The sequence below is a fragment of the Cololabis saira genome, chromosome 1 (assembly GCF_033807715.1).
Source record: "Cololabis saira isolate AMF1-May2022 chromosome 1, fColSai1.1, whole genome shotgun sequence".
NCBI lineage: Eukaryota > Metazoa > Chordata > Actinopteri > Beloniformes > Belonidae > Cololabis > Cololabis saira.
Genome location: NC_084587.1, coordinates 20,526,917 through 20,544,920, shown reverse-complemented (window position 1 = coordinate 20,544,920; position 18,004 = coordinate 20,526,917). Strand labels below are relative to the sequence as shown.

At 40.5% G+C, this 18,004-nt stretch overlaps 1 protein-coding gene across 2 annotated transcripts; it reads right to left on the bottom strand.

Annotated features, from left to right (window-relative positions):
• Positions 1-585: 585 nt before the first annotated feature.
• Positions 586-17,037, bottom strand: sgms2a (sphingomyelin synthase 2a). 2 transcript variants are annotated; one of them, XM_061730559.1, is made up of 7 exons: positions 16,904-17,037; positions 12,243-12,352; positions 11,150-11,639; positions 4,713-4,830; positions 4,322-4,475; positions 3,060-3,226; positions 586-1,669 (listed from the first exon to the last, which is right to left on the bottom strand). In XM_061730559.1, exons 3-7 carry the CDS (start codon positions 11,596-11,598, stop codon positions 1,484-1,486), a joined length of 1,074 nt encoding a protein of 357 aa, XP_061586543.1. In that variant the 5' UTR covers positions 11,599-11,639; positions 12,243-12,352; positions 16,904-17,037; the 3' UTR covers positions 586-1,483. The 2 variants fall into 2 exon arrangements, with proteins under 2 accessions (XP_061586543.1, XP_061586553.1); XM_061730569.1 differs by lacking the exon at positions 12,243-12,352 and having other exon boundaries at positions 16,904-17,011.
• Positions 17,038-18,004: the final 967 nt, after the last annotated feature.

The following is an 18,004-nucleotide window of genomic DNA, read 5'->3' as shown; positions in this document are numbered from 1 at the left end:
GCATGTTCGGTCTGGATCTGCTGAAAACTAAAGTTTGTTCATAATATCAACAGGAAGTGACACTTACTTCTCTCTATGTAGCTTTGAGACATTCTCCCAACCCCCTGATTGTTGTGACAATTTGCTCCCTGCAGTTGTAATAAACCACCGTATAAAATACATCTGGTCTCTGACTGCACATTAATTTTTACATAAAATATACAACTTGTCAGTTTCACTACTTCCTATATTGTCTCTGTATAATTAGGAGGTATACATGGGCCATAAATGATTTCCAAATCAGTGCACTACTTCATATTATGCATTTCAGCTCTGTTAGGAAAATACTTTGAGTGGATGAGTGGGAGAAAGAAAAAATCTTAAATGTATGTATTTATTGTTTTTTTATCATACTTCCCTATTATTGGAAACTCAGTCATTGCTGTGCATGTGCAGTAGGTTTATTATTCATGTAGCTTTGGTGGGATCTAGTATGAACTGTCCACTAGACGGCGTATTTCAGCATCCAATAAAAAAACGTAATTAAAAAAAGCGATCAAACAAAACAATATAAACTTCTTTACACTTAGATATAAGATGCTATTTTTTACTTTATTACCTTTTGTTGACATGTCTACATAAGATTCAGACTCATTATTTATTTCTTTTTATGGCTATTTATACTCTAGCTCTTTCTTTAACCTACTTCCATGTATTAATGCTAAAATATTACTATAAACATGAAAATCTGAATATTGTTTTTAATATAGAAATGTGAGAACTATGAACAGAAACAAGCAATGATTTAAGTACCACAGCCCGAAGCATTGCTTTTCCTGTGGTAATGTTCCTCTAGTGTATGCTGAATGGACTTTACTTTCATGCAGAAGTGGAACAATTTTATAGGTAATTGTTGTTCATCGCATAACACTTTGGTTTAATTTCATAAAAGCATTACACCTAAGCTTTAGCATGATTAAACTTTAATACACTTATACAATGTCAATACTACAGCCTCACAGACTCATGGCTACTAAAAGAAAACCAACACAAAATTAAAGATTTTTAAAAAATGACAAAAATTACACTAGGGCTGATAGATGTTTTACACTCTAAGGCACCTTGTGACTTAAGTACACTGACATCATATTGAGGAAAAACCTAATCAAAAGATAGAACATAGAGGAGTTGTGTCAGCAGATGCAAAATAAATGTCAAGTACAGCAACAAATATGCAAGTATGCTGATGTATGATAAAAACTGTACGTCCATGTGTTTGGAACTCACTGACACAAGCATCATTTACAGTACACAAACAATGACAACTTGGAACATTTTGGATCATAAATAAATCACAGTGGCATAAATACAGAGATATTATGATTTTCCTATTTCTGATGAAACTTCTCTCTAACATCTAAGGATTTGGTATGCTTCGGGTCCCTGCTCAGGAGACAATACTGAATGAATAAGTTCCACTTTAAACTGCTGTGCTGGCCTGAAGTCACTCCTCTCTTGTGCTCTGTACCATGGAGTACTTCTTGCAGGGGTTTTTCAGGCAGGCGGGAGGCCAGGTGATGGGCCAACTGTACGAGCACGGCACCGACGTCTGGACATTCCTCTCCATGAAGTTGAACAGCGGGTTCCACCAGGTGTTGGTGAGGTAGTTATTGGGTGAACATTTCAGAATCTGTCAAGACAATAAAAGTCCTCCTTTAGAGTCAACCCCCTCAAACGTAAAAACATGAACAATTAAGTCCTCACTTTTCAGTTTAAAGACTTTACGTATCCTGACCAGAGGATTCTTTGTGTCCTCTTAGATAAAAGCTTAAAATGGAAAGGTGTGCTACCTTTGTCAAGAGAATTTATGTTTAAAGTTATTTATACACTGAAATTACATAATCACTTTTTTTTTAATTCCTGTGTTGGGAAGAGGTTTAAAGAAAAAAAAATCTACATTTGAAATACTATCGTTGGAAGACGGATCATTTGAAATATGTGATCCACAGCAGCATACTCTAAAATGTAAAAAGAATTACATGTTTGTCAACCCAGTTTGATTTTGAACTTGATGAAAACAGCAGCTGTAATAGAATTTGCGAAAAGCATCGAAAAAACGTGTTAAAGTATGTTAGATGCTGTCTGCTTGTCCTTTGTTTTGTTTTTTGACAGGGGTGGAACCTTGTATAAGTTCGCTATAGAACTTCGTTCCCTCCTTGCGCAGTGCTTCATGCATCTTTTTGTGCTAAATTAATAAACTCTAAACTCTAAACTCTAGATCAGACTGTCAAGAGGGCAGGTGAAGGACACGTTCACCCTCACACATGCACAAGAAAACCTGTATCTGCTGCAGGATCAAATTACATATGGAAAAAAGGTGTTTGTTTTTGTTCCCCAATCTTGACACTAACCCACTATATGCATGCCAACAGTTGTATTTAAAAAAAAGGGGAGAATTATTTGCGTTCTGATCTTGTTGGCTATGAAAAGCAAAAAGGAACAAAAAATAAGACAAAGAATGTCTGCAAGAGCTGCTGAAATTCTACATCAAAACTACACCCTCAACACAAGTTACTGGCTTCGTTGTCTGTGCTATTTTCAGTTAAACACAAGCCTTAGATGTTTTCCAAATCACCCCTTATTATTTACATTCCATCTTAAGTCAGAAACATAACGCTGAAACAGCTTAAAGCTTTTCTCTTTTCTAATCATAATTTCTCATATTTATTGGAATCTGTTTCGCTTTTAAACTGTCTACAGTTTGACCACTAGAGGACGTACTTCCACACATTAGTCTGAAAATATATCGTGGTTTGCATGCATACTGACATTTGTAATGTATAGACCCTCTCCTTTAAACCTGAGACCCTTCATATATAACTTTGAGCTGGTGCACCTGATCTAAACTCACAGAAATACATGAAACATGTGTCACTCGGCTGAAGCCATCCATGCATTACAATAATTCATAAACAGAACATAACAAACTTCAAAGAGAGGGAAACTTTCATCGTTGCACAATTTCATTAACCCACATACACGACAGACAACACTACCCCACCCCAGCCCTGCATCCTGACCTGTAAGTTGGCCATAGTGTGGTACCACCAGAACAGACGGGAGGTGATGAAGTAGGCCACGACCACATCCACGCTGTAGTGCTCGTGTGCCACCAAGATGCAGACCACACCCACAGCACTAAGGAGCCAGCACATGAGATGGTACCACCAAAACGAGCGCGGTGAGTCTGGAAGAAGAGTTGAATGACAAGAGTGCCGTCAGTATTTTAACGGACCATTTGCAGTCCGTCTTCATGTCACATAATGAAACATTGTAATCAAGTTTAATCAAGTATCAAGTAAATAGGACTAGTGGAAGCCAAAACAGCAGCTTTTATATCACTCCATGTAGCAATTCCAATTCTGACAACACGAGGGCAGCATATCACAAAAAAGGCTGCCCCCCCCCCCATGGCAGAGGACGCAAAAAGGTGCAACTCCAGTGGGACAAAGTTGTATTATGAGATGCACACAACTTTTCCCTCTCATTAGTGTTGTCAGTAGCTCTTTTGTCAATCTATATTAGCCTGGCCAGCTATTCTTATTCTTTTCTTCTTCAAAACCAAGAATTAATCTGGCTCTTTAGGATTCCACTTTGATTTATACGGGGGAGTACCAACAGATGCAGAGGAAACTGCCTCTGGACGCCATTGTATAGGCATACAAAACATACAGAGAAATGAAGCATGTGGTGAAAGCAGAGTGACGGCTAAAATAGTGTGGAAAAAAAAGATATGCTAGAAAATGACTGTTGTTGGTTTTGCAGAAATACGTGTAACCAAGGTGTCGTTAGCAATTCTGCAGCCATCTACGTTGTTTTACATATTGGCTCTTGGATGCTCCTGTTTCAGTCATCGCACAAAGCCCACCGCCACCCCACCATAATCAGTTCGGTACATTCCGTACCAGTGGAAACTGCTGCTTATGGGAGGGCTACCAGACCCGTTTCACTGGAGAGAATTGTCATGAATTGAATAAGAGCTGGCCGCCAGGCTAGATCTATATGTCCTCACGTGGTCAGAAGTGGTATTTTCTACACAGAGTGGCTCTAAATTCTCTATTCTTTATTTCTAAATCATACACTGAGAAGATTAAATATCACAAGGCCTTTGCTGTTAGAATCTGATTGCTGAAAGAAAGGCAGGTCCATATACAGTAGGAGGTCCGTTTATCCTGTTTTATAGAACAATATTGAATGGAAGCCCGTAATGTAGTTCATAAATTATTCACGGGAAAAGCTCATGAATTATTCCACACAAATAAACATTTCTTTCAGTACTCACACTCCTTGATGAAGAGGTAGGTGAGGGTGAGCATCACCGTGTGTCCGCTGTACAGGAAGTCCCCACACAAGAGGTGAGAGTTCGTCATGGAAAGGCCTCCGCCTGAAATCAGCCGCAGAATCCGTTGAATCTTTGCCTGGGAGTCTCCATGGAGCTGAAAACAGCAGAAGGACAGATAATATCTTTCCCCTCCAATCTTCTTTTTAATCACACACAGCCCTGCAAACAACTCCCAGATGTACATGCTTCAGTCAGACAGTGAAGCGCCTCAATATCGCCGGTGCACTTTCCACCACGAAAGCTCAAATGGGTTTAAAAGCTGTTTTGCTTGCATGAGTATGGAGAAGCAAGCTCTTGGGATTCCCCTTCTTGATGTTTGCTTACCACTCACCTTAGGAGCGCAGGTCATGTGCATGCCGGGCACAGGCAAGGTGGTGATGTACATCGTCACGCAGCGGTACAGGTACAGGGTGCCAATGAGGAAGAAGAACCGTCTGCATGCTATGGATCTGCAAATGGATCACATTGTAAGCACCAAACTACCCAGCGACCGTCATAAGTTTCCCAACAGTCTCATACACTCCACAAAAAAAGACAAAAACCAAATTTCAGAAGTTTGAGTATAAACACACGACAAACTTCCAGATTAAAGAGCCGACTAAAAGTAATATATAATGATATTTATGCATTCTTTATGACCACTTTAACTTTGGTCATTAATGTCATACAGTATATATCTAAATGGCCATAATATTCTAATTGCAAATGATATTGCTGGAATCAGTTTCACAAAAATTTGAATGAATAAAAACGCAGCCATATTGAACTAGAGGGTGATGTCCTCAATTCTGTTGTGCTGAAAGATGTGCAGTTCCAAGACTGCTTCACATTAAAAAAAATCTAATCTCAAGGCGGTACAAACTAAGGCACATGTGCAGTTTTTAGCTCAGTGGGTCCCCCAGTAGGGATGGAGGTTCAGGTATCAATCATACGTGACATCATGAAACTGGCTTGGGGGGGGGGGGTTCTGTTTAGTTATGAGTTCCCTGCATTATCTTTATAGCCTCTGTTTAGTTTAAGTTTGAATATGTCCTGTTTTTTCTTCCTTTTTTTTTTAAGTGCATTCCCTGGTGTGTGACTTCTTTTATCTGCTCCATCTAGTCCACATCCGTGTCTCATCACCTCAACTTCAGGTTTGATTTTTGGTTATCCTGACCTGCTTGTATCATTACTAAACCACTTTTGTGGATTACTCCTGCCATCATTGTGCCCTGCATTTAAGTCCTTATAAGTTTCAAAATCACAATGCAGGATCAGTACTAGATTCCACAGTTTGTTCTGTTCGTAGTAGGCGGGCAGACCACGAGAGCTAGATGATGCTTCCTAAACATAATGAAACACTCTTAAAAATGAAAAAGAAACTGACATTTTAACATAAAAACCTCTCTGTAAGTGTAGATGAAAACTTAATCACATACTTTATTCATGTTGATTATTGAGTTTCCTAATGTTATATGAGTTAACTGATCGTGTAGACCTTTTCCCTAAAAACACCCAGTCTTAGGCATCCATTCAAAAAGATGCACTACCAGGGGTGGATCTAGGATTCTAGGAGATCAGGTGTGCCAGGTGTGAGCGAGATCTGATGAGATCTTTGACATTTGTTTTCCTACTGATATCCTCCTCACACTGATATGGACTCATACAAAAGTAGGAGGAATGTTAACAGTGCATCAACTATCAATTACTTCCTCAACTACCGAGGAAGACAAAATATGTAGCAAACATCAGATGTGACCTCCACAGACTAAGTGAGCCGCAACACTAAAAAAAAAAACGGCCCCTCTAGAAAAAAGCATTTTATTCCTAAATGTAGTCAAATTCATTTTATTTTAAGAAAATAAATAAATTCATATTTGTTGGTGGAGTAAGAAAAAATGTATTGACCAGAATTCTAGTCTAAAATAGCTTTCAGATTTTCTTGAAACAAAACTTTTTCTTTTTTTTTTAAATTTACTTTTAACCCTCCTAGGCAGCTGCACTCTTTGTGTGCAGTTTGTAACAAGAGATTTTTGAAAATATCCGACTAAAGACATAGTTCCACTGTGTCGTCGTCTTCAGTATAGTTTAAAAACAGTTTCATTGATTGATTCACTGGCAACAAACACATTACTGACTGATAACTAATATAATCTTTATATATATCATGTATATCTGCACAATCCAGCTAGCGACTTAACTAGAGCTAGTTAGTTAAAGAATCAACCAATGTTTGATAAGGAGTTTTTTTTTTTACATTCTTTAAAGGTACAAATTGACATTGTCCTTAAAAAGATGACAGTTCTTTACATCAAACTGGAAGACTGGATTCTCCTAAATGATCTCATTCATGTCTATAGAAAGATCAAGAGTGTATCGACATAGTTTAATTCATGCTACTTATCACCCTTTCACTTTACCACTGTTCCACGTTGTCCCATTACTTATTTAGTGTGTACTTATTTTTAATTATTTACTATTTTCCTTTATTACTTCCCCACCTTGTACTGCAACTGTTGAAAAGCAATTTCCCTCGGGATAAATAAAAGTATCTTGAATCTTGAATCTTGATATTATTGATATGTAGCATTATAGTTCTTGGTGATGATGGCCCTCAGTTTGAAAGCACAAGCAGAACATGGACATGTCTCTGACATGTAAGTACAGGTATTAATAACCTCATGAACCTTTCATGGCACTTGAGTTACATTTTCTTTATTCATTTCAGCATTTTTCCAATTAAAAGGAAAAGAAAAAGAAAAATCCTCACAATGTAATTGATGCCACAAACATATAAAAGGGCTTAGGTTTAGGTATGGAAAGAACATGTCCCTATCAGAATGGTCCCTGCCTATATCTTCTCATTACAAGCAAAAAAATGTTGTTCCACTGGGAGATTTTTCTACTTATTTCAAGTGAAAATCTACTTGAAACAGGTGAAAATTGTTGTTGAGTCTTGTTTTCAGTGTAATAAGATTTTTTTTACTAAAATGAGACATTTTTACTAGAAATAGGACAAATATTCTCATTTGAGTTTTTGCAGTGATCCATTTTACTTATCCTGTGAATGACAGAGTCATATTGATAAGTTCAGAAAACTGTTTTTTATTGTTGTGTTTTGATGTATTTGATGTAAGCCCAGTGGATATTTAAAGCTTACAGAAGGCTGCATTTAACTGCTGCTATGTCATTCCTGCAGTATTTCTGCAGGTGTTTTGGTCAGTGCTATTATTTGTAATATATTATATTATTTGTAATCAGCACAAATTATCTGTCCCCATATGATAAAATCCACCATCCCCCCTGATTTGTTTTTACAACTCGAGTACTGGTCATATCCTCAAATGACCGGTTTGAATTTGAGTGGATGAGCGAAATGGGACAGGGGCAGAGCTGAGCGAGGCTCGGGAACACACTGTCAACACTTGACGTCACTCCACTCGCAGTGAATGGACATTGACGGTCGAGACACTCCTGGTTTGTTTCTAAGCAGCACCGAGCTGAGAACAGTGCATGGATACCGATGCCATCCCTGGATACAGTTAAAAATCTCCAACACCTCGACACGTCCAGATAAACTGACACATCACGAAAACATGAGACCTGATTTCAGCAATGTTCCACTTTCTTTGGCAGTAAAAGTTTAAAAACACAGGCTGCTGTGACACAAAAGAAAATGCTTTAGTGTGGAGATAAATCTTCAACATCTTGGGGAACAAGTGCATTTAAAAGCAAACTAACCTAAAATAAAATAACCTAACAATATATATTAACTGTCAAAAATAAATGGGATAAAAAGTTCAGCCATATTGTCTATTAATGCATTTGTTCAGGGCCTCAGGTGAGGTCTGAAGATGCTTCTACAAAAAAGACAGAATAATGGATGGATAATGGGTGTCCCTGCCAACACTGAGAGCAAACATTGGCAGAAACTTTGTGAGAACAGTGGCCAGCTTTGCTCCAGAGCAGCTGTCCACGACGGTGCTTTTAGATACCATGTGGCCTGTGCTCGTGGTGGGGGTGCAGCGCAGTAAGAGCACGGTAAGAGGTACAGTATACATGTAGGGCACCAGCTGCTTCACAAGCTAAAGAACATTGCAGGAAGCGGCTGTCAGGTATTAACTACGGTAGTTTTTCAATTTGCAGAGATGGATGCAGAGTGTACCTTTTATTCTACGTGTCAGTGAAAAGCTCTGACTGAAAAAAGGCTAAGATTCTGCTATTCTGGAAAAAGGTCATCAAATGCTTGTCATTGATGACCAAATGTAACATCCCTTTGATACCAAAAGTCTGCATACTTGGGATATACCCCAAAGACATGATCAACACAACAAAGCAATCAAAAATGACTGATTTTGGACTTCTCCATGCAAGCAGAGTGATTGCACTACACTGGAAAAACGTTGAACCACCATCACTTGGACTGTGGAAGAAGGAGCTGATGACGGGTCTTGGTCTGGAGAGGTTGACTTACCTGTATATAGTCAAGGGTAAACAGAAAGAATATATGGATGTTTGGGACTCATTTATGTCTTTCTTGACCAACGAGATGGATAACACTGAATAACAAAACAAAACTTACACTGGCGATGTGAATGTACGATCCTGCCTTTTTAATTTTAATTTTACAGCACTTTATTAGTTTGATGTCTTTTTTTTTTTTTTTTTTTTTTTTTTTTTACTGTTTGTGTGATTGTTTTAGTGGGTATATGTGTATATATATGTGGAAAAAAAGTTTGTAAATTTGACATAAGTTCTGATATGCTTGTTAAACTTCAATAAAAAATATTGTTAAAAAAAAAGAACATTGCAGGAAGCGGCTGTCAGGTATTAACTACGGTAGTTTTTCAATTTGCAGAGATGGATGCAGAGTGTACCTTTTATTCTACGTGTCAGTGAAAAGCTCTGACTGAAAAAAGGCTGCAGTTATGGGTTTGGGTTCATGCGCTCCCCAAACATAGACCGGGCTTGGTAGACTTTAGGCTTGTCCTACACTGCTTCAGCCGGAGTCAGGAGCAGTTTGACAGCCTGCTGGGGAGCGATGCACCCAGGCTAAAAACCTGGGAACCATTTTGAGCTACTGTGGCAGGAAAACTCTCTTGTGAAAGTAGAAAAAAAAAAAATAGAATTTTTGAAGATTTTCTTTGCACACCATAGCTTTTCTCTTTAAACTGGAGTAATGTAATCTCTTCAACGTGTACGACCAATTTAAGAAGAAGGTAACTAAAATCAGCTCCTCCTCCACTGCCTTTGTGGTGTGTCTGGTAGGGATGGGCGGTATGGACTAAAAAATGTATCACGATAATTTCTGGCATTTATCCTGATAACGATAAAAATGACGATTAAAAAAAACAAACTAATTCAACTCCACCTTTTTAACTATAAATCTATCACCACATTCAGTCTTTGGAGCCCCCAAAACAAGTTTTCTTAGCTTGTAAAATCACAAAGTAGAAAAAAATACAACTTGATAAATAAACAGGACAAATAAATAAAAGTTCACTGAAAATAAAACCCTATCAGTGATGACCTCTTCTAATATAAATAAAATGTGCAAATTAACCTGTGGTTGGAACATGCCACAAATTAGATACTATTGCAATTTTTTTTCCTAATAGTCAAACGTTATATAAACATGTAACAACCATCTCCAGACTCTGCATATAATAGATGATGTTTGCTCCTCGTCACTCTTTTTAAATCCAAACCAGTTCCAGTTAATGGAGCTGGAGCCTCGTTTATCAACGAGCTCCTCGCTCTCAGATCCGCCTTCCGCCATATTTGTTACACAAAAACGTCATCAACGGGAATTTATCGTTTTTACCGCGAGATGACAAATTCTTACCGTGGGGAATTTTTTTGACGGTATATCGTGAACGGTAAAATATTGCCCATTCCTAGTGTCTGGTTTTCTGCAACCTGTGGTGTCGCAGACAGCTGTGTCCAGGCTAAAGGCCGGGACACACCGACCCAACCTGGCCCAACGGGATCCGAAGGGCCAGGTCGGTGACTCGAGTCAGGTCGGTGTGTCCCGTGCTGTCGTACTTTTGGCATTGGCGCTAATTTTGGCTGAATCGACATGTAGAATCGGCCACTAGCAGTTGGCCTTTATGACCAATCTGATTGGTGGAGTGCTGGCCCTTGACTAGCGAATCAGAGTTAACCAAAAATGACGATGATAAAGTTAATAGCTAAACAGCGATAACACAGACGGTGAACTACACTCTACAATCGCGTCGGTTTGGATTTGGCTTGTGTTGGATTGTATTATATTTTCCTTATTAGCCATCTTATTTTCCGATCCTTCTTGACTACTTTCAGACGTGAAAACAGTGGGCTCGGTTCAGAACTTGAGACTAAAGCGATGCGTCATTTCCGGTTGTTCTTTTTTCCTTTAGTTTTTGTGCGACATCACAGATTAGTTGGTGTGTTTGGGAGTATTTTTTCGACCAACTCGGGGTAAGCCGACTTTCAGCCCGACTGCTTTTCTGCCGATGGTCGGCCGTTGGGTTGGTGTGTCCCGGCCTTAAGCATTTCTTTGATTTGAAGCACGGCGCAGGGACAGTCGCAAATCTTTGTTCTGCAATCAGTTTGGCCCTTCATAACAGGATGCACACCACGTCCTACCTGAAAAGTAAGATTTCACTCAGCCAGTTGAATATGAACTGGGTATTTTGACAGCACATGACAAACAAAGCTAAAACATTGGCAGGGACATGTCTCTACTGTCCATACTTAAACCTACACCCTGGAAGCCAGCATACAGTAGATAGTGCAGAAGGTTCTTACTTGTATCTGAAGAAGAACAACTGGATAATCCAAATGGCCAGTAGCAACATGCCATTGATCTCTGTCACTGTAAATGCCCACTGGACCCTGTCAATATAGTCAAAAAACTTATCAGGAAGAGGCGGGCTGCTCTCTTTAGGGGGGACCCTCTCGTGTACGATTGTAATGACAACTGTTGTCAAGATCAGGTTGAAAGTGGCATAAAAGAAAGCCATCACTGTCTTCCACCACTCTGTGGGCAATCGGTTGACTTTGGACTCCGGCACGGGGATCTTCACATAGTCATTATGTCTGCTTATGCCTTTCCGGAAACCCCGCTTTGCATCCTCACCACCTGCAACGTGGACAGGACAGGTTTTGCCCGTGCTTGGCACAGCGCCATCATCCGTTCCCGGGTTCAGATTATCAGTTGCAGAGTCTCTGTCATTCACAAGCTCCTGCGACGCCATGGGAACCTGATCGGTGGACCCACAGGAGTGAAGCTTTTTACCTGCCAAAAATAGAAGAGAAAAGAAAGGTTGAAACAGACGAACTCTTAGGTTCTGAAAAGGATGTGCTCAGAACTTGATTGTATTGTATTGAAAACCCGTGTGAAGATCAATTGTGCTTTACGTTTGTTTCCACTCTTCTCTGTTTCAAGGTTGGGCAGTATAACGGTTGGAGGGTTTATTGATGGAACGTTAGCTGAAAAGGCCACTTTAGACTATAAAGCTATTTCTGATCATGTAATACTTAGCTATTCCAGTGTCTGTTAATGTTGTGAGAGATAAATTCCTTTTTACTGGACATCGACCAAAGCAATTCAGTCACTTTCGATTCATTAAGACTCTTATTTTATGTTTTTCTTTTTTATTTATTTCTTTTTTATCATCATCCTTAACAGACAACTGATTTGCTCACTTAACCTGTTTCAATGGCCACATCTATGAAACTATTGTTGAAAGCTGGAAGTCCTTACTGTTCTCAGAACACAAACAATGTTATACATGACCAAAAGAGATGTTTGTTGTTGACAGTTTGTCAGTTAATGACATGAGAATGCACAGTAGAAAAGAAGGTTTTCCTTCTTTCACATCTCAACTGGCTTTAGTACCTTCAACAGCACCCGTTAATGGATTGAGGGATACTGGTATCAGCTCTGAAATGCATCACAATAAAAGTCCTCAGGGGCACATGTAGAATGGTGTTTACTTGGAGAGGAACCTAACAGCAGGACAACAACAAAAAACAGAGAATGACTGGGTACAAGGGAGATATCCAATGTATCAGTTTCTTCAAAATCAATTTCAGGGGAAAATATAACGCACAGAAAACATTTGAGTTGAACGCCCTCTGACTAGCCCGCTGCAAGCTCAGTCTCTGTTATGCAATGAGATGGATACAGAACACAAACTCTGACAGGCTTCAAGGGCTCATAAGGTATGTTAAAACTGGTCAAGATGGCCAATTACATCTGCAAGAGCAAGCAAACAAAATAAGCCAATTACAGTTCCATGCCCTGGTGGGGTTGTAATGTATCCCTGCAGTGAGCTACACTGCAATTTGTGATCTTAATGACAATGACATTTAAGGGGGAGTCACTGTTGATGGTCTAACATAGAGTTTGCATCATGAAATTGTTTCTGAAATACATAAGTTTCTGCTGTCAAAGTCAAGCACTCAGTAAAAAAAAAAATGCACAGAGAAAAAAGGGCAAAAAAAAATAATCCAACTGGACTCCCAGCAGTCTGACCAGTACTTATCCATCTGACTTCTTGCTTGTGTTGTTCTCTCAAATGTAAGTCGCTATAAAAGCGTCTGCTAAATGACAGTAGTGGTAGTAGTGCAAGTTGAGGTCGCTTTTTTTTGTGTGTAAACTTTACTCTTTAATGCCTGACATATGAAATAACACCCCCCCCCCCCTAAAAAAAAAAAAGTTTTTTCCTTTAATTTGGAGTTTCGTATTTAACAATTTCTAAATAATTATTATTCCAGTCATTATAAATACATTAGGAGGGGCACGGTGGCGCAGCTGGTAGTGCAGCCGTCTCACAGCAAGAAGGTCCTGGGTTCGATTCCCGCCGGGGACGCTGTGGGCGCTGAAGTGCGTGTTAGTTCCCCCATGACTTCAGCACCCACACCCTGGGTGGGGTTGGCGAAAGGGCCTCTGTTTGCATGTTCTCCCCGTGTTCCCTTGGGTAGCAATATGAGCTACTCTCACAAAAACATGCAACAGTCCTGGGCTACACATGCCCCCTCTGGCCAACCGGGGCGCCAGATGGGGTGGGGAGGATCTGGCCGGAATAACGTGATCCTTCCACGCGCTACCCTGGCCCACCAGGTGAAAAGAAGCGGCCTGCTCACTCCTCAGGTTAAGAAGGAGACCTGAGCTCAGTGCAGGGCCCTCCCGGGGTTGGTAGAGGGGAGCAATGCCCAGGACTGTACCTTAGGTAGGAGCACTGGGTGATAAAATGGGGGAAAAAACCGGGATAAAAATATAAAAAAAAAAAAAAAAAAATACATTAGGTAAGTTCATGTATTCTTTATTTAGTTGCTTTTTTGTGTGTTTTTATTATGAGGTACAGAGTTCTCAGAAAGTCAACAGTCTGGCTGGTTTTATTAGACCTGTTTTTCGTTATTCTGGTGAATAAAAAAAAACATTGAGATAGGACAACCTTGTCACTTGATTTGGAGCCACTGAAATCTGTGAACAGTTGATCCCAGGGTTTATTAGCAATTCTGCAGGTATTTTTGAATAGTGGTCAAAAGATGCTTCTATGTGAATCATCACATAAACCATACTTTCATATGATTGGTTTAGCACGTTCTTTACTGGTCGAAATGTGTATGGGAGCTTCAACAGGTACTTTTCACAGGGGGCAACTTTTGCTAAAAGAATGAATATGGCAGACCAGACTAGAAACAATTTCCTCATTTTTCTCCTTTGATATATACTTTATATTAGTTATAGCAGCCCCCAAACTGTGATAGATTGTTGGGGGATTCAGTGGGAAGGGAAAGGGGTGATGTGAGTGTTTGTTTATTATAAGATAGCACCATTATGTATGGTGGTATTTGACTTATTTTCCAGTCCCTCGTCTCCCTTGTGTACAGTGCGCTGTATTTTCCCACCAGCCCAGCGTTCTGAAAGGATGGGTGGTGGTGGAAAACTGGCAGAAAAAGCTCTCCTACATGGTCACAGCCTGCTGTAATGGATAACTTAGCTGCCTCTACTTACCCAGGCTATTTCTAGCAAAGTCTACCAGTTGCTTTGAGGACTGTATTTTACTCTGGGAGACCCAGGGTTCTCACATCCATTTTTGGGCCTTCATAATAACATGCTCTGCTTTCTGGCTACTCATTTTCATCTTCGCAACATGTGGACTGTCTCCATCAAAGGGGCTAAAAATACAGTAAATAGTAATGTGGCAGAGTGGAGGAGCTGCAGCCACTCAGGCTGACGGGACACAGGTGTGGCCCGTCAACCTCTCCACTCTGCCAGCCTTGATAAGGCGGGGCTGGACAGCAGCAAGGGTTCAGACTGGAGCTGCTGGTCGGAGGAGCTGCTGGTGGCTGATGCTGTGGGAGAAGGTGGTTCTGCACGAGTGTAGCAGTGTGAGTGCCACGGGGCCCGACCGACAGGATGGAGAGGACACGGAGCTTTGTGCAGACCCTTTTATTTAATAATCACCCAGATCACAGCCACACACGTGCAGAACCACCTTCTCCCACAGCATCAGCCACCAGCAGCTCCTCCGACCAGCAGCTCCAGTCTGAACCCTTGCTGCTGTCCAGCCCCGCCTTATCAAGGCTGGCAGAGTGGAGAGGTTGACGGGCCACACCTGTGTCCCGTCAGCCTGAGTGGCTGCAGCTCCTCCACTCTGCCACAAGTAACATAGGAAGCCCTGCCCTTTACGAACAAGTGACACCCACAGATGAGCTGGCAATTAATTTGCAATAAAACAAGCAAGGATGTTCCATCTTCAGAGGTATCGCACGTGGTAAAGCACGTTTCACAATGCCACCTCTTTTTTGGGACTCAAAACTTTTTGAGTTTGTGTACGTCTACACAACATGTCAAGATAAGATAAGTTAAGATAAGATTGTCCTTTATTTCTCCCTCAATGGGGAAATTCACTTCAAGGCTTTTAACAACTGACACTGATCACTCTTTGTGGACATTTTTTATTTACATGTTGCCCAGTTTAGTAGTATAGTATAGTATAGTATAGTACAGTGCAGTATATTATAGTATAGTACAGTACAGTACAGTATATTATAGTATAATATAGTATTTTTGTTGTGGTCGTAATCAAACTATAAACATTTGGTCTATCCATGACAAGTGAATAAACCCTTAGGATTTGGGGTGGGCTGGGTCTGGAGGACCCAGGTCCAAGTCCCCTGAGCAAGGCTCCCCCGAGCGATGTAAAAGTAGCAGCCCACTGCTCCTAGTCCAACTAGAGATGGGTTAAAAGCAAAGAATATTTTCCCCTCGTGGGATGAATAAAGGCTAATAATAAATGTAACAAAAAACATGATCAGATTTTCATGCCATCTTTGAAAGAAAGTAAATAAAATTATAACTATGACAGTTGGTCTTTAGTTCACCATGGAAAATGGTCCAATAAGTGAGTGGTAAAAAGCATGGAAATCCCTTGGATTAGCAGAGTGTTTTTGTCAATAAAGAAGATGACGATCCGGGTGAATGGACACTCTGCTTTATTTAAAGAATAGGTGTCTATTACATTCTGAGCTTTGATTCACGTGTGGAAAATGAATGGTGTGTGGAATTCACAGATTCGTGGTCGGAAAAGGATTCATTCAAATGGTAGTAAACCAAGAACATCATAATCAGCCACAGTAGTGGCTGAACAACAGGAATTACTGCAAAAGACCTTATTGGCTAATGTTTTGCATGAGTCCACCATCAGGAGAACACTAAACAACAATACTACAAGAAGAAAGTCAGTCTGCTGAGGACCATAAGGACCACATTGGTTGGGGCAGTTATGGTGCATCTGGGCTGACAACATGTTTCTGGAATTGATGAAAAGCCATCCATTCCGCACGGCTCCAAAGTACTAGTCTAACTCTGCATAGAGCCACCTATGCTTTTCTGGGCTCCGTAACCACATGTGTGGTGGATACTGACCACTGATGTCAGGCACAGGGCTGGGTGGCTCCCACTTGGCCCCAGTATATTACAGGGCGGCAGTCAGCCAGTTTTGAAGTTTACTTTTGGGGTGTAACACAGTGGCCCCACACAGCGTTAAACACTAGGTTCCACATAAGGCTACAGGGTGGGGCAACAGGTTTTTGCATTGCCTTTACTTAAACCCTCTAATTTTCTTTAGAGCTATTAACTGTTAAATGGAGCTTTAAAATTGTATTGAAATCATGGTGCAGCTGCAGGAAGCCTGGTTCCCATTCATTCTTTGCGCTTGGTATGTTTAATTCAGAAATAGGTTTTATCATCTTACCATTAACAATAAATCCAGGCATGAGCAGGGGATAAAACTTTTTCAAATTATTCATGCAAATACATGAACACAGCACCACACATCACAAATACTACAGTTCGTATACCCAGCATATCTATTAATCTGTAACCAGGACTGATGGGAAAAAGTTAAATATCATCAGTTTCTCTATACGCGTCAGATAATATTGCCACTATTATGCTTTTAGACGCCAACCGTGCAGGCCTAACGATGATCAAATGACTCCATCTCTCGTTTTAGTATCCTGTTGCTCAGGTTATAGCATCCTTACCTGCCTTCCTCGGGCCTCCTTGCTGCTCTTCCTGGAGTTGCAGTTCCTTGAATCCCCGATGCTGCTGTTGCTGCTGCTGCTGCCTCTCCGCTGTTCTGCTCCTCGGAGGCTGGACTGTTACATCTCATGACACTGCTGCTCGGTTTTGATGAAGCGCTCCTCCCTGAAGCGCCACATATTCAGAGCCAGCCAGCCTCCGTGCGCCTGCCGCCTCGCATCCCCTATAATTCACATCTGTCCTATAATCAACGCATGCATGTGCCCTGTAACTGCGCCCATTGGAAATAGTGTACTCCTGCGGATTGTGCAATCGTGTGGTTTTCTAAATTATGTGAAGATGATCAATAACGTAAATAAAAAAAATATTTTATTTTATGGATATTACATATTAAAAAAATGTTATTGAAAACATTATTGTGATTTTTTTTTGTATGTAGACTAGCCGGGAATCAGTCATTTGTGTGATGTATGCTCATTTTGAGATGCATTCAATGCCATTAACAACATTTTTCTCTCTTTTACTCTTAAAAAAAATAAACATTAAAATATAGCCTACGTTATTTGATTCAACTGGAATTTTCCTTTCAACTATGGACCTCTGTCGGTTTCAGATCAGTTGAGACACTCATCCAGTGTCGCTTCTTAACAGCAGGGCGACGCAGCGCAAACTGACATCAGATCAGTTGAACACTCATCCAGTGTCGGTTCATAACAGCAGGGCGACGCAGCGCAACTGACTTCAGATCAGTTTGTTTTCCGCACCGACAGCACGTCATGACGTCACCGATGACACAACACCGGGGAAAGGATGATTTATGGTTCCGCGTTACACCAACGCAGAGTCGCCGCGTAACCTACGCCGTAGCCTACGCCGTGGGGTATGGCGTATGTTCTGCGTCGATTTAACGCGGAACCATAATTCATGCTGAAGTCGTCCCACTTGTCGTGCCGAGCTCCCCCCCATCCACGGGGTCCCTCCAATTAATTCCATTATCGTCTGGTTTTCTAAATTATGTGAACATTATCAACAACGTAAATAAAATATATTCTATTTCATGGATATTACATATTTAAAAAAAATTGTGTGATTTTTTTTAATGT

What these genes read in the sequence shown, in the direction of transcription:
- sgms2a (XM_061730559.1), bottom strand. Translation starts at nt 11,598, where the DNA reads ATGGCGTCGCAGGAGCTTGTGAATGACAGAGACTCTGCAACTGATAAT. An exon ending in ACATGACCTGCGCTCCTAAG is followed by an intron (nt 4,476 to 4,712) that starts GTGAGTGGTAAG and finishes TGCTGTTTTCAG; the next exon opens with CTCCATGGAGACTCCCAGGC. An exon ending in CTACCTCTTCATCAAGGAGT is followed by an intron (nt 3,227 to 4,321) that starts GTGAGTACTGAA and finishes CTCTTCTTCCAG; the next exon opens with ACTCACCGCGCTCGTTTTGG.